Source organism: Lampetra planeri, chromosome 4, assembly GCF_965212315.1.
Source record: "Lampetra planeri chromosome 4, kcLamPlan1.2.h2, whole genome shotgun sequence".
Classification (NCBI taxonomy): domain Eukaryota; kingdom Metazoa; phylum Chordata; class Hyperoartia; order Petromyzontiformes; family Petromyzontidae; genus Lampetra; species Lampetra planeri.
Window position 1 is genome coordinate 2713039 of NC_136110.1, and position 16764 is coordinate 2729802.

The 16764-nt window shown below is 44.5% G+C and overlaps 1 protein-coding gene across 4 annotated transcripts in view; it reads left to right on the top strand.

Annotated features, from left to right (window-relative positions):
* The first annotated feature begins 3276 nt into the window (after positions 1–3276).
* LOC144717570 (cytosolic purine 5'-nucleotidase-like) overlaps positions 3277–16764 on the top strand; it is a 46991-nt gene continuing 33503 nt past the window's right edge. For 3 of the 4 annotated variants that reach the window (XM_078593004.1, XM_078593005.1, XM_078593012.1), the window contains exons 1-3: positions 3277–3520; positions 9193–9307; positions 10894–11061. In XM_078593004.1, coding sequence (XP_078449130.1) covers positions 9213–9307; positions 10894–11061 — 263 coding nt within the window. In that variant the 5' untranslated portion in view covers positions 3277–3520; positions 9193–9212. The remainder of the gene's footprint in view (positions 3521–9192; positions 9308–10893; positions 11062–16764) is intronic. The other variant, XM_078593008.1, reaches the window with a different exon arrangement.

Below are 16764 nucleotides of genomic sequence, written 5' to 3' on the forward strand. Positions count from 1 at the left end.
ACGCCTCCACGTGAACCGATCTCATCAATCCTTCTCTGTGGTAGTCATCCTCTCGTGTGCGTTTGTTTTTTACCCCCTTTAGCTGCCATTCCCATCACCAGTCTCTTCTATCCTTTATTGCAATGTGTTCTGCCAAAAGCCCACTTTCATTAACACTCCATTTGATGTCTCCGTTCCCCAATTCACGTGTCCTCTTTAGTTTAATTCCACACGCGGTCTTTTTGTTAACTGCTCAGCTTTTGCTCCATTTTCTAAGTCGATGTCTGTGTTTCTGACCCATACATCAAAGCGGCTAATATCCATTGAAATAGTCATTGTGCTTTACGGTATTTGACGAACACCTTAAGAATGCAACACTCACATTTTCACGTTGTTTCTTATTTTTATTTCAAAGGCCAAAATCCACATTGGACATACGGCAAGGTAACTCTAAATTGTACTGCTGCGTAGGTGTTCACTGTTGTAATGTTCAGCTGTCCGGTGTGTTTTCGTGCTGTTCGGCATGATGTCCAACGTTTGGGAGCTTCTTCAGGATCTGAATGTCCACTGCACGCCGAACAACACACGGTGTGCGACCGGAAAACACGCTGCAGAGCTCGGTTCCTTTATAATTGCGGCTTAGATATAATTGTGGTCAGTCGCGTAGCTCCCGTGATAAAGCTAATAACTAGCTTGCATGTGCATGCATTAAGGAGATGGCGACCGCATATTTGGACATACTGTAGTTTTATGACATTTTCTATTCATTCCGTTGATTAATTTATCTGCCTTGGGGAAAAAAGTGAAGGGTGGCCTGCGTTCATGCCCACTTGCGAGATTCTGGCTTAATAGTATCCATTTGTAGGCAGCTTGCAAGCAATTTTACACGATGTTAATGAAGTGTCGTTGTGTACGGAACTCTTAAAAATGATAATATTTTTAAGGTAGTAGGTTTCAAACATTTTAAGTGCACTTAAAAGCGAATGCCTTTCTGTCGAAAAGATTTGTTCCGTTTCTGCGTGCCCAGTTGCCGCGTTCTCTGTGAACGCAATACGTCCACCAAATGGTCTTGGCTGTTTTTTTCATCTTGGCTCGTCCCTATTCCGCAGTGCCGTGTCCTTAAAAAAATAACCTACGTGTCATTTCAATAAATGTTGCGAATGCCTGAGATTTCCCACCAATGTTACTGTCATGATTCTTACGAAGTGTCACACTGTCGTAATTTATTATTTACATTTCAACGTGTTATTATATTTGAAACCAGGTCTCCATTGAAATACAAATTTTTTTGACGTGAGAACGTCACCGATATGGTCTCAAACGCCTGTGATTAAATTACCTTCATTGTGCCCGATATTGTCAGACTTAGACTAATGTCCAAAACATTGCCTGTTATATATATCGCAGGCAGTGTTGTTGATAAATGTGTTGTTTTTGTCAGACCTTCGAGCAGTGTTCTTTATTGCAAGGCCCGTGGGCCACTGGTTGCCCTTGATGGCCTTTAGTGCGGCCCCTGACAATACACAAGTGACAACACCGCCCGTCATTGTGCTGCCAAACCCCAATGGTTTCAAATGTGTGGCGGCCCTCACACTGATAATGTCTTATCGGAGAATGTGGCCTCCCTCTGAGAATGAGTGAAAAAACACTGCCTTAGAATCTCAGTGGTTGAGTGAACGGCTTGCAATTGCAAGGTTGCGAGTTTAAATCCTGGCTGGGGGTTGACTTAGAACAAGTACTGTACCGCTTTGTGGATAGGTCAACAGTGGTCGTCCTATGGAAAAACTCGACCCCCACCATATTAATGTGGAATTTCCACCACTGGCTCTGCAGGGCTGTCAAAAAATATGAGATGAGCACCATATCAATGATCATTTACCAAGGAATCACTTGAGGACTGTCCAGTACAGAACTTGGGATAACCACAAGGCTTGTATAAGGGCTTATAGCTGAGGTGGCCAGCAGATGGCAGTGCTGCGTAACATCCCATTCGATGCGCGGTTTGGATATGAGAATCAGATCTTCATACTTGTAGGAACCACCTGGTTCCACCAGCCCACAGGGGATTATTGTGTCCGTCCGTCCGTCGTGAATCCAAAAATGGGAGGGTTGGGGCTGGGTGGAGAGGGGAGGATGGGGAGGGGCTGGGTGGGGAGGGTGGGGAGGGGCTGGGTGGGGAGGGTGGGGCTGGGTGGGGAGGGGCTGGTCACCCCGTGGTGCCCTTATAAAACTCAACGTGTAACCTACTCACGCCGGCTTGTGCCCACCCTCACAGTCGGGCATATTTGCGGAATACACCACGCCGCCGTTGACCCTGGCCGTTGACCGAGCAACCCGACGTTCCTACCAGCTCCCTCCGCAGGAACGTGTTTTTTTTACAGGAGTGCACCTTGGACCGGTATGTTTTTGCCACCGGAGAAAACCCACGCCCTTGAACGTCTGCACAAATGTGGTTGCACGACGGACACAATAATCCCCTGTGGGCTGGTGTAACCAGGAGGTTCCTTCCAGTAAGAAACAAGAATTCGTCTTGCTCCCACACTGCAGGGAGTGACGCAACTCCTCCACAAGGGATGTCACTGTTCCACACAAGTGACGTCATGTACCCTCCCTCCTCTCCCCTGTGACGCACCAAAGAGATTGACATTTTAATTCCTGAGGGAGTAACGCCACTGCCTCCACACGAGTGTGAAAAATCACAATGTGTAACACAATTTTTGTTCCTGGGTACTAAGTGTTCTTTTTTAATTGCTTATGCCTAAAAAGTATAGAAAATGGCTATTATTCCCCACAAACTTTGCTTTTTCAAAATATCACTGTCTTGGTCACAAAAGTAAAATGTGTGGGGAATAATAGCCATTGTATGTACTTTTGAGGCATAAGCAATTAGGAAATAACACTTACTACCCAGGAACAATTTTTTTTGTTACAAAGTGAAATCGCCCACAAGCTGACCGTGACGTCACTGCCGTACGAGTAACGTCGAGCCTCACGCGCGAGAGACGCGCCACTGTCTCCAAACCAGTGCAGTGACGTCACTGCTCCACAACCCTAATATCAACGCTTCACTCAACATTGAGTGACGCAATCACTGCTCAACCGGATGCCGTGACACCACTGCCGTACGAGTGACGTCATGCCTCACGCGCGAGAGACGCGCCACTCGTCTCCAAACCAGTGCAGTGACGTCACTGCTCCACAAGCCCCTAGCGTCGACAACTCTCCACAAAACACGAAGTGACGCAGTGACGTCACTGCCAGACGACAAGTGACGTCACTGCTCCACAACCCCCCCCCCCAACGTCAAACGTCAACGCGCCACCAAAACGCAGAGTGACGCCATCCCTGCGCAACCGGTTCGCCGTAAACGTCGTTCTGCGGCGTTCTCGATTTCCCCACGAGGGTTTCTTTGTTTCCCAACGACGCCGCCACCACTGCCCCCCTCACCGCCACTGCCCCGACAAACCCCGAGCGGAACTGCCAAAAAGAAGCCGTGCAACTGACAGCTCCTCATAAGGGGGACAGGACTCGGCGTCGAGCGGTGAGCGGGACGCGCGGTGTTGTTTTGTTGTTGTTGTTTAACTTTTCGTCGAGCGCAACGAAGCCGCGGCTTCTCCTCGCCGCCGTCGATCTGCGCCTCTGTCGCTCGCAAAAGCGCGCGCGTTGGGCTCATTTTGTTTTAACGGTCGGCTTTAGATTTCGCAGCCCGCATAGGCGACCTCGTCTGTTTGTTGCGCTTCTTGTTGGCTGGGCGGCGTCACGTGGTGAGTCGCGCAGCCAATGGAACGCGGCTGGCGCGCGTCCGTGTTGTGAAATGTAATCGCGGTATCTTTATGGTGTAGGGTGGGAGGGGGGACTTTGTGCGTGATTCAAATCTGGAGGTCGTCTCGTCACGCAGATTCTGGTGACTAGTTAATTGTTACCGATTAAAAACAAAAACACTACTTCACGTTACAGTGTCGAATGATGTGTCAGCTTTAAGAGTAGGCTGGAGACGCCGATGCCATGTGCACGGGCCTGCTGGGTCCCGTCGAGTTCTTTGTAGTTAGGGCCCCCAAGGCCCCCTGACATTGGCACGTGAACGTTGTTGTTGACTTTTAAAAAACGATCGAAACCTTCACAACTCACCCCCCAGGCAGCGACGCATTCGGGCGAGTCTTAACAACCTTACAGCAAAGTCCAGAGGCAGAGTCCCACTACTATGAGCCTTAAGGCAACAATCGCAGGCGCTGTCAGTCTGACTGCGTCTCAAAACACAATTGCGGAACGATAACGAAAGAGGTCTTAGACTTTTGATCAGGGCGGTAACAACAGAGCCACAATAATTGCACAGTTGCCTTTAGCCTCGTCACGAACGCACGCCAAGAATGGCTCATGGAGTAGTTGGAAAGTCTCTATATAACTTTATGGTATGGGGCGTGTGAGCGCAAACACGATACGCGTACGTTACCAGGTGATAATCAGGTTGCGATAAGAGTTATTTTACAAGGGACCATTGTCAGATACGTCAGCAGTTATATGTTATTCGATTAAGGCCACGATGTTATGAATAACAAGTGTAACATGCCAAGGTGAAGCCTGGAAAAATATGAAAAACTCGGTTTTTTTGGATGAAGGACGCCACACGACATCAGTGTTGGTTGGTAAAGGAAACTGGGGCCCAGGGCTGGTTCCGATATCGCTCTTCTATTTATCGCAAATGGCAATATGTTCATGAGCTAAATGCCCCAATGTCGAGGTCTCCTCTCAACGAGAGGGCTTCAGAGGAGAGTTTGTGTAGTTTTACTCTTCCTCCAATGACGGAGCGCAGACTTGAGTGTTTTTCTATATGGACCATGGTTTGGGTTGCAAGGCCACAGTCGCATCGTGACTCGTCTTTAATATTCCATTTTAAGGAGATGCGTGTTGATGTTGCGATGCTGTTGATGGTGACCGTCACGCCAGTGTCTACGAGGAATGTCAGAAAACGAGGTGATGCGATGTTTGGGTTTAAAATTAGGTGTTTATTCCGGATCTCCGCATTGTTCCTCTCTGTTAGCCTGCATTCTCAATGGTTCTGGGTGAGATTATAGGATGGTGACAGTGTGCAATCCCAGACGGGAGATCGGGGCTTGCGTCGGCAGCGAGGTACATTGTTAGGGCCTCGGTTGATGGTTGTCGTTGACAAGAACACGTGTAAAACGCCCCTTGCAGTTTGCATGTCTCTGCGGATATTTGGTGGCAGAATGTTTGACAGAACAGGACGGCAGGGGATTCCGGTTTTATGATGTGTTCTGGTTATGGTTGCGCATTGCGGTATTTAATTGTGCATCCAGCAGTTTTGTATACAAAATCCTGGGTCAGGCTTTGAACACAATACTCTGGCCACTGAGTAGGTCAGTTTTACGGTGGTGATTCGCAGTACATTAGCTGAGGCTGCTGAATGAAGCCGGCGAGGAATCATCCCCAGTGAGGCGCTCGCATCTGGCTCCAATTCCAAATTGCTCACATGTTGGAGCCTAAACAGAGTGGGTTTCGGCAGATGCAACTCTCATGACATCATGTGGCTTCTGCACAACCGAACAATGTGCTTGTTAGGCGAAGCAAACCATGAGTCACCTCCTGAGATGCCCTGCAGCACCACAATGCACTCCTCAAGATTTGGCAAAATATTGGGAAAATACTTTATAGGTTGGACCGGAGAGATGACGACGAAGAAGCTAAGGCTCCCCAGGTCTTTCGTGGCCGTTTCGGTCGCAGGGCGATTCTTGATTTGCTAATTTCACAGGTCTGTTTTACGTGAGGCTTGAGAAGGTCAGGCATTTCGACGTGATAACCCCTAGTTATCTTTGAGTGGGGTCATAGTGCACTGGGCTGTCATAGATGGACACATCAAGTGTGGCATCTGCTGAATGAGTGTTCAGGTGGAAACCACTTGTGGTTTTGGAACCGGTGTGACAGCTCTTGGGAAAGATTATGATATTGCCATGTGATTGAGGTGGAATTAGTAATGGTATTTAGCACAGCCTGCATGTTTTCAATGTCATCCAAACTCCATCTGGTTAATTCTTAATCGCATTCAATTATTATTAGTTTCATCGTGGTCAGTGTGTGTCTCTTGTCTCTGAGCCACATGTTACTGATTCAATGGTTTTATCTCCCAATTCTTCCCAGTAAAGCTGTGGAACATTTAATTATTAGACAATGGTGAAAATGTGCTTTCATTTATAAAGAAGACAACGTGGATGTAAAGAAGCTGTTGCAAGGAATGGGACAATTTATCAAAGTCCTTTGTCAATCTGCAGCTGGATGAAGACCTCCCCACGCCATGTCGGCCAGGGGGGTAGTTGATCGTACTTCACTGCGCTTTTTATTTTGGGTCTTGAATTGGGGAGCACTGGGACCCTTTCAAAAAGTGCAGAAAATAACGCTATCTAACCCAAAAACGTTTATTATGAATAATATTGGTCGCGAAAGCCTACGTGTTAAACTGATATTAGCTGTGGTCAAGAAACAAACCCAGATCATGGGGTTCATACCAAACCCACGGTGCCAATAACAAACCTTCAAATTATCTATAGACTCGAACTAAATAACAAAACAAAGATAGAACTAAATAACGTGCCCCTCATGGCACAAACATGCCTTAATAATTCACATTCTCTGGGTAAATGTTTAGATTCCATAACCTCACAAAATAATAAGCTTCTTTGTGGACAATATATAAATACAAATAATATGACAAAAGGTCTTGTGGTTTACAGGAAGTAAAAAAAATGCTTTTATTTGTTACGTGGAGGGACATATATATGAAGGTGATACATTGCTTAGTTATTTAGAATTCTGACAATGTTTTTTGTCCTTCCCAAAACAACACTTAATCCTTCATAATCCTCTGATGTAAATGTTTGATGTGAAATGTCATGTTGACATTTGTACACCCTGTGATGGTATTTGTACGTGCACATTTAAACACCTGAATACGCTGTTGAGTGTGAATCTCATTAGATCTTGAAAGCTAAGTCGTTTTAGACCTGAATAGCATTGAGATAGGTGACCATGCACAATATATTGTTTTAGACTTTGCGGCTATGTGATGAGCACCAGATGGCATGCAGCAAAATCAATTTTTGAATTGCACTTCTATGCTCCCAGCCTTCACCAACCCACACTCACCAGCGTGGTTATATTAAGGTCAAAATAACCCCTACGGCCTGCATTGTGTGGAGAGGCCCTCGTCCACGAGTGGATTCACATGTGCACCTGTAAACATTATTGGGTGTGGACATGGAATGACCTGGAATGAGCGATTACCTAGTATTGGTAAAAGTTAAATACGTACTTGGAAGTGGATGGTAATGCAGCTTTAAACGTTAATTACAGGGCATTGGTGGGTCTGGTCATGGAAAATAGTTGTCAGCGTCGTGTGCAATGACGGAATACCAAACCCTGCCTGCTGGGCATGTTTTCTGCACTACGTCTGCTGCCGGGTTTAACAGTGGACTCTGCCCTCCCCGGGAGCCCAAGTGTGAGGTCATCATTCCAGAGGGACGTGCAACATAGGTCTCTATCTGTGGGTGTGTAGGTTGGCAGTTGTAAACAAATCCTAATAAAACCTATCGATCGAAAGCTCTACTGTTTAATTTTTTTTTATGTAATGTGCATTTTATTAGTGTTGTTTTCAAAGTTTTTCATGTAAGCCGTATCAGTAAAATGTGCCATACCTTGACACATAGTTTTCATTTGTACACTCGTTTTCATTTTTAGGTTCTTCTTAAGTCCACTGTCGTGTATTTTGGAATGCAGGCGGCTTTGTGCTATGGGGTGGGGAATTTAACGTGTGCTCATCCAGTAATGCACCTTGTTTGTGTGGCCGCTGCACTGCTTGTTCAAGTACGTAGTGCAGCCTAGGGTAATAGGAATGACGAGCACATTTTAAAATATAATTTGGGTGTGACAAGACGGGCTTTTACAAAACGTGAAAACATCACAGGTTGTGGCTACGTAAGGCTTATTTTTTTTAAATACAATTAAAATGTGCCGTAAAATCGAGTCCATCTTGAGAACAGTTTTGTGCCGTACTTTGTTTTTCTGGACGAAGCTGTTGACTGCCCAGCACGAATCATGGGCTCTCTGGTTGGTGGCACATTCAGCACCAATGACTACCAAGTCCATATGGCGAAATCAATATCTCATGAGTTCTTTGGAGTGAAATCTGCTTGCTTTTAATTTTGGTGTGTGCAAAGCGATTGCAGTGGGTCTGTACAGTTTGCATGCTGGACTTAATCTTTTAATATTGCAGAGGGAATGTGCTCGTATAGTTAGGGTTTTGTGTATACATAGGGGTGCACTGAACACTCAGACCCCCGCGTATTAGATTATGATTGTGTTGCATTGGTCTTAGTTTTATATTGTTAGCCACTAAACGGATATTCACAATGTTGTATGCATACCAATTGACATCTTCTTAAATGGGATAAAAATTGAATATACATTTTCAACCAAAAACATTTCATCATGTGTATGGATGTGTTTTCCATACTGTGAAGGGTGAAAAAAAATACTTAAATCTTAATGACATAATGTCCTACCAAAATTTCACAAAATTGTGGGGACATCTGCACCTGCATAAAAAACAACACCTGTCATGGTTGCTTTAATTGCTTCCCCCCACCCCACCCTTTATAACCATCGAGGCAGTATTGTTGAATAGGTGCTTTTTGAAGTGAAAGTACTGGACTGTGGTGTAATGGATGGTAGCTGACTAATTAAAACGGCACCAGCTTGCGGGACATTACAGGGGGGGGGGGGAATCGCGTTGTAAATTATGAACACGTGATTGTGGCACTCTAAGGGCACAGTGGGGCCCCGCTTTTGAAGCTCGTGTCGTGGAACATTTTCTGCCGGAAAGCAGCGTATGCCCTCCAAATGGATACATGAGTTCCTGAGCTTCGGCTTACTCATTATCTGGCGTTTCGAGGCATGGATGCAAATTCAAAATAAACCACCCGCGTGGCTGAACGTGGAGTCTCACAAACAGCAGAAGTCTTTCCTCTATACTAAACAATGGGAGTACGATGGTGTATAACTCAGGATTACACAATAATTTTTTTATGATGTTTAAATATGCCAAAGGCCGGCGCTGTACTGTATTGGTCTCATTACATTGCTTGTTCAGTTGATTCACGCAAGCAAAATCGCTGTGCTCCCCCTGTTTGCAATTTCAATTAACAGATAAAGAACTGCTGAAAAACATGTCTACGTGCAACGAGAAGATGAACCTGCCAGATTTCTCGCACAGCATCGACGCTGCCAACATTAAAAAGTATCGGCGAGAGGCAAATCACAGGTACGGCATGGTGTACATGCATATCCGCAAACTCAGGAGCTCTCCTTGTCTGGTACTCTGCTAATTGCAGGTCTGTGGCTGAAGCTCCATCCTGTCCGATATTGTGCTTTGTTCTTCATTCCATGGTATGAACCCCTTTCCTTTAAGACTGTATCTCGCATAGCGAGAACTGCTTTTTGTGTTCAGTTAGTTCCCCCCCCCCCCCGCTGCACCTCCAATTAGCACGGTTGGCTACGTACGGTGCGAAAGAAGTTCAACATACACATTTGTCATCAAGCAGCTGTATTTTTGTGCCTCTTTCCCAACATCCTTCCAGAACTTCCTTAATATCGCTTTTACCTCTGACAATCTGCTTAACACACATCTTTTGACCCTTCTGGATTGTTCTATTTAGACCTCTCGCCCTGTGAACCTCCATACGAACGCAACCCATGCGAACGTGCGCCGCACCTGGTTTTAAAACTCGTACAATTAATGCTTGGTGTGATTAAAGCTTAAAACAGTCAATGTATGGTGGTGTTTTAATTTACAATGTATCACCTTTGTCATAATCGTCATCTTTGCAGTGTGTATATCTCCATGCACAACTTCCAGAAACACGTTGACAGATGTACATGTCGTTAACAATTGATGTGAATTTCAAGACAAAAACATGCATAGAATGTTAAAACCGCTAGGTTTTCTGAGCCAGTACAATGATCTATATGTGTTTGTGTGTTAGGCCGTGTAGCAATTTTATATATCGATTTAAAGCTTTCGTGACTGCAGGGATTCATCTTCTTGGTTCTTTCGGTAAAGTCACGTAGAAGGGAAGTAATAAAATAATAAAAATAAAACATAATAAAACAATTCTCACGACGTTTCGGCCACAACGCAAGCAGCCGTCCTCAGGCGCCTAAGGACGGCTGCTTGCGTTGTGGCCGAAAGAATGTAATTTAATCTTTAGTAAATTACAAAAAAATCTGAGGTTGCATTCACATGTTTAAATACCAGCTTCTGCTAATATTGTTCATGTAAATAAACATTGAAGAGGCACAATCGCTGTACTTGTTGGAGCAGCACTTCTAAAGTCATGCCAACGCAGTCTGAAGCATATTAGTTTAAACGTTAGACCCCGGCTTCACCGAGCGATTTTCAGCGTGAAGCCGGCGTGAATGTGTACGTGACTAAATCTGTCCAGGCTCAACCGGAGCCTTTGTTTTTCACGTGGTCAGGGGGTCACACATGTGTCTGGCTAACAAGGGTCAGTTTGTGCCACGAGAATGGAAGAGAAAAATGGTGTGTTTAGGGTTCATTTGCAGCATTGCTCACGGTTTTCGCTCGGAGAAAACTCGACAGGAATGCAGGTCATGAAGAGAGTTGTGTTTTCGTTTTAAACGCATCAGGATAGCAGTTGCCTTCTCACCCTGTGTCGCATAGCTGCGGTAAGGAATTCTGCAACGAGCCATTAAAACATTTGGAATGCTGGCTGCAGAGTGAACTCTTTGGATTTTAGTTGCCTAGTGGTTGAGCATCTTTTAGCACTGAACAGTGTTTTCATATTTCCATGCTTTTTTTTTTGTCTTCCTAATTTCATCCCAATTCAGCCATCGGCGTCATGTCATTAGACGAAGAATCCATTCGGAACTCACTCAGAGCAGTGCAACCCACCATGTTAGACAACGGTCCATGGATGCAGATGTGACGGGGGCACTTTTGAAATCGCTTCTTCACGTTACCTCTGATCTACAATTTCCTGCCTGCTCTGCTACTAAGTATGATAGTCAAATAAAAAACTCGTATTTTTAAGGTCTCAGCCGTGGATTTCATCCAAATCAATTGCAGAGCCAAGTTTAATGTGATGGTTGTTTGTGTGCATTCGTTGGGGACTGAGCATAGACCACCAACTTGCTTCCCTAGAGATCCCGGAATCAACCCCAAGAATCTCAGCAGTGCCAACTTGGCAATCTTGATTTCTGAGTCGCCTGGTTACATAATCTATTCTGCATTAAGAAAATATATATATATCTGTTTATGACTGCACACATACTATTCTATTGGGTTGAGTACATTTGTGTATTTTTACTCGACTGTGATGACTGGGCATCCTGGTGTATGTGGAAGGCTACTGCCAATAGCTCTAGGTAATCTAGTGGCAATTGTTTAACAAGATGCAGCTTGCAGATGAGACTCAGAAAGTCAAGTTCGGTCTACAGTTTGCCTGTGTAAACAAATGCTGCTGGGAATTGTCTAAATGGCTCGGAGTATTTTATGGACTTCACCTTGTCTCTATGTTCTGGTAGTTAAACCGGTTTTTGTGTGTTGCTTTATTATTTATGACTCACAATCCACAAAGCCATCACCGAGTACATTTGTATATGCCACAATGTGGTTTGACCAAATCGCCCTGTTGAAGTGTGGTGAAATAACCCTCATGACTTGCACAGCGCGGGGGAGGCTTCCAGCAAGCAGCGAATTGACAAAGGAGTTACATGTATTGTTATCGTGTGTGTATATATGTTGTACTTCTTTCGCACCGTACGTAGCCAACTGTGCTAATCGGAGGTGCGGATGGGGGGGCAGGACAGCAAACTAAACACAAATCGTTGATTCCATATCATTGGAAGGGAATTCGATATGAACAGTATTTTCCCCTCCACCGAACTGGAATAGGAGACGTGCAAAGGAGGACCAAAATGGGAGAGAGAGAGGGCCTTGTGTGCGTGCACGTCTGGAAGAGTCGGATGCATTTGATCTTTACGGTATCAGCCGTTCTATTAATAGTTTTTTTTATCGTGCATCCTCTCGATTTTCGAGGTGACATCAGCTTTCCTACAAATCCACTAATGCTTGTGCGGAGGAGCCCACGAGCGCTCTGAATATTTCTTTTGAGCCCCATGCAGCTGTTGTCAACTCAGTGGTGCCTTAGTCTTAGGTTTCGGATAATATGACCAGATAATCTGTTTTTAGATGTGTAAAAGAGCACCCTTTGTTCCAGGGAATTTAACATTTGTTTATTAGCTATTGGTCATGTTATGAAGAAATTTGTTGCACAGATGCCTAGCATCTTAATTGTGCGATTTCAAGTTTTGAACGCTCCGCCCATTACACATACGTCATAAGGAGGGCATTTTGGCACACGATGGGTCGTACCCCATTTCACGTTGACTCCGGTATCACTTGCTTTCAAGAGTTCCTACGTGTTTTCTCGGGCTGGATCGCAGCACAAGTTGTACAGTGGCATAGTGCGCATGCAAAAGCCCCAGGTAATGGTGCAGCCCTGAAATAACTTGCTTACACTGCCGCTTACAGAAAGGCCTCCAATAGTTCAAGTTTATTAGGTATAGCCCTGTGAGCCATTCGGCTCTTGAATCGGGTGCAACCGCAACAAACAAAAAACATGAACAAGAAAACATCTTAAAGTGACTATGTGCAAACAGAAAATCCAAGAAAAGACAGCAAAATATTACAGAAAAAGCACCGTACACCAACGCTGTGTGCAAAAATCCCAGTGGGATGTAAGTCAAACAACAACAACCACAAGCCAACTTCGATTAAGGCCATCAGTCTAATGCCGTACTACAATAGAGGAAGCTGTAGAGAGAGCGCCCCTGGAGGTGGTATTTGGCCTACTCTTCCACGCCGGCCAGGCATCTTGGAAGAGGTGGGAGTACCCACACTTTACCCCACCACACGCGACCTTCAGATAGACTCACGGTGATGTACCTATTTGTACTGCTGGGTGGATCCAAATTGACGACGTCCAGATTGCAAGTCCATCGTGCTGACCTGAGGATCCTCATTGTTTTCGTACAGTAAATAAACTAACTCTGCATTCAAACATTTATTCCCGTCATTTATTGAAAATGATAGAATCTCTTTTCGGCATGACAGTACAGCCCCCCATTAGAAATGCTGCATGTCTGAAGTCCAAAGCTGGGCTTTGCTGGATTTGGTTTCGCTGCACACAAAACAGCTGGCTTCCCTCCAGGTGCTGAAAGTTGCAGGCATCTCGTGTCTCTGCTGTGATTAATTACGTGCGGATTTTCATGAAATCTGTAGGGCAAGGCTATGCTTGCTGGAAAATCAGCTTGGGCATGGGCTTATGTTGAGCCTTGGGAGATATTAATGCACCAAAATCTAGGCTTGTGATGCAGTGTGATGAAACAATGAATTCAGCTCAATGTTAAGTCATTCAATTGGCTACTGTGTCAGTCAAAGAAATACATGTTTCTGTGACGGAAACATGTCTTTTTTAAAGTTACATTCCAACAGGTTTGTATACTCCGACTGTGACTTAATGTGTGTTGTAGTTTCATTACATCCCGGTTCCCCTTTGTACATTTTAATGATGGAATCTCTTAGAATGCAATGTATGTACGTGTATGTTGAACTTATTTCGCACCGTACGTAGCCAACCGTGCTCATCGTAGTAATTGTCCGTGTGTTCTACTTTGGGTGCCATAAAAAATGAGCTGTTAATTATATACAGAGTGATGTCACTAACTTAGGTTAATGGCATGTCCATTTATTCAGGAAAGGGCTCACGAGTCGCAGAACTTTAAGGCGGGTCCTGCATTTGGATGTTTGCCAATTTCATTAATGAGTGTTTGTCACATGGGTGGATACTCAGGTACCAGGAGAAAACTCATGCACACAAGGGGATAGCACTCAACGCTCCGCACAGATAGATTTAAAACTCCTAACCACCTAATTGGACCTTGTGGATTATCCTGACTGGACAAGCCGCCACGGTGGAGTCGTATTTAAAAGCTTAAAATGATTCGTGCATGACTTAACAGAATTTGGTAGGAAACAGTATGGGCAACATTCTGCACCGATCATGTTCATTTTAAAATAACTTTACACTGGTCAAGTAAAAAAAAGAATTTTCCAATGCTGAATGCCATGTGAAAGTTGGAGGCGTTTGTAATGAATACGGACAGTGATGGGCATGGCACACACACGTGCCAGAGTGGCTCGGGCACTTCTGTAGACAATGGCTTGAGACTTCTGTGGTGACATAGTGAACATTCTGTGGGTGGTAAATAATGAAATAATATGTTTTGAGACTGGCTGTGCAAGATTGAATTTGCAATGTGCTGTGTGTAACTAATTGGTTCATTTGCAACCATATTTCATCATGTGTATCTCCCAGTGATGTTAGGACCCAATAAGTAGCAAGTACTGCCAAAACAAGAACTTTTCATGGTAGGATGTGTTAATTAAGAAGTGGTAATTATTCATGGCTATTTAGATATATATTTAACAATACATTATTAATCAAAGGATGAAAGCTAAATAGCTTGGAGTTTTTTTCCGTAATCCAAACACAATAGGCACCTTTATCCAATTGTTCGCTCTACCATAAAATGCTGGAATACGTTTGTTAGGTGTAGTCAAGTACATTTTAATCCTATATGGAGGAAATTACATTGTGCAGACCTTGGTTAGAAATAAATACAGTGATAGTGCACATACAAATGTTGATGACAGTTGTATGTCTGACGCTTGTGATATTACTGGAATGTAATTAGCAGCTGCAAAAAGCAAGCATGACCACACTCATTTGTGTGTTATAGATGTGTATGTAAATCTGAATGCAGCACAACATTAGCTGCATAAAAATGGTTTACTTGGAGGTCCTATGTCAGTGGGGAATAACTTTTATTACAAACTGATGGCCGCCTCATCCCCAAACTATTTAAAACGCTATTTGAAATCAGCATAGTACGATCTGTCGCCAAGTGTTAATTTTAATGGCCTCTTTACCACTGAAAGAAGGACTGTTTGTGGTTGTACTTGACGACAACCGCCAACACGCAGATTTAGTGACCAGGCACCCTGAAACGTTCAAGCTTCATTATGCCAGCAATGTGACAGAATACTTTCCATTGGCGGGGAGCAGGAGTCCTCTCTGGAGTAGCGGTTGTAATGTGTGTGCCCTTCACCGAGGTTTTGTGTGTGGTACTTGGCTAAGGGCAGCGAGCCCACGGGGGGGGGGGGGGGCTGGGTCATCGTGTGAGCCAGGGTTCTGCGCCATTTCGTTTTGGAGCGCCATCGTTCTCAGGGTTGACTGCAGCCGTAAACAGCGGCACTGCTTGTGGGAGGGGAAGGTGCGATGGCCTTCTTTGCTCTAGTTTCATGGTTTGAATCCCACAGCCCAGATCGTTGATATATTCCAGCATCTGCTGCACCGTAAACGTTTAGGAGCCAGAATGTATTGGTGGCTGTTTTCGGCTAACTTCGGATCAAATCCATACAGCTTGACATCACTTACATGATTAATTATGTAACTTTGTATGTTGGACTTCTTTTTCAACATATGTACCCAACCGTGCTAGTCGGAGGTGCGGATGTAAACAATGATTGCTCGTTTTTGTTAATCTAGGTTTTTTATAAAAATATATATATTTTGCTTGTAATCGCCTGATTCATCTAAACATTTACAACATTTTTTTTACATTAGGTTTTGGAGATGTCATCAGCATGTTTGTCAGCAGAAGAGCAGCTCTCTGGTTTGCGGTGTATTTTGACAAATGCAGCCCGTGAAGGGATGCGTGACACAATCAACTTGAATTGTGCCCGCAATGGAACTGCTTTAAAATCATTCTTCATTGATTGGCGTTGGGTGTTGGGGCTGATTTGGGCATGTGTTGCATGCTTTCCTACAGTGATTGTAGTCTTCTGTTACATCTGTAAATGCATAGCAGTGACTCGTTTTCCATGGCATTTTAAAAAATGTTACCATCATTCTTAAAACATTGCATCTATGCTATGTATTTATACCATGTATTGTGTGTGCACTATAATTTGGCTGCGAAATGTATCCCAGAGTCTACAGTAATTTATAGGTGCTAAAATTATTTTCAAGAACTATGATCAGAATTGTTTTGCACCAGAGCTGCCATGGTGACGCTAAGATATTTTTTTTAGCCACCCGTTCATTGGCCCAGTGGCCTCTGTTTATCTTTTATCATAGCCTTCCTTGGATTACTGCATAAAAAAAATCCCTGTTCTATTACTGACCATGAAACCCAAGCACATGCAATGCCGTGCACAGAATCCCAACTGTGTTGGAACAACATCGGCCTCCGCACGATTTCCATGGACGGTGAATGATAATGCATTTTGGGGGGGGGGGGGGGTAAGAGGAAAGTGAGAGAAAAAATCTCACATCACAGTGGCAACTCTCCATCAATTTTTTTTATTGTAGGAACCTTAGCAGGCGCGTGGACTGCAATTCGATTTGTTGTGCAGTTTGTGAGCCCCCCCCCCCCACGCTCTATTGCCATGCCAAATTGTCGCTCACCGTTGGCTTGCAATGTTGGAAGCCGGTAAGACAAACCTGGCGTCCTGTCAGCAAGCCGTATTTTTTAACATCAACGTTTGAGAGTCGGGTGCTGCTATGGATGCCTCTTGTCATTCAATGCCCATGTTGTCCACGGATTTACCAACCCAGCGCTACGTTATGGTAA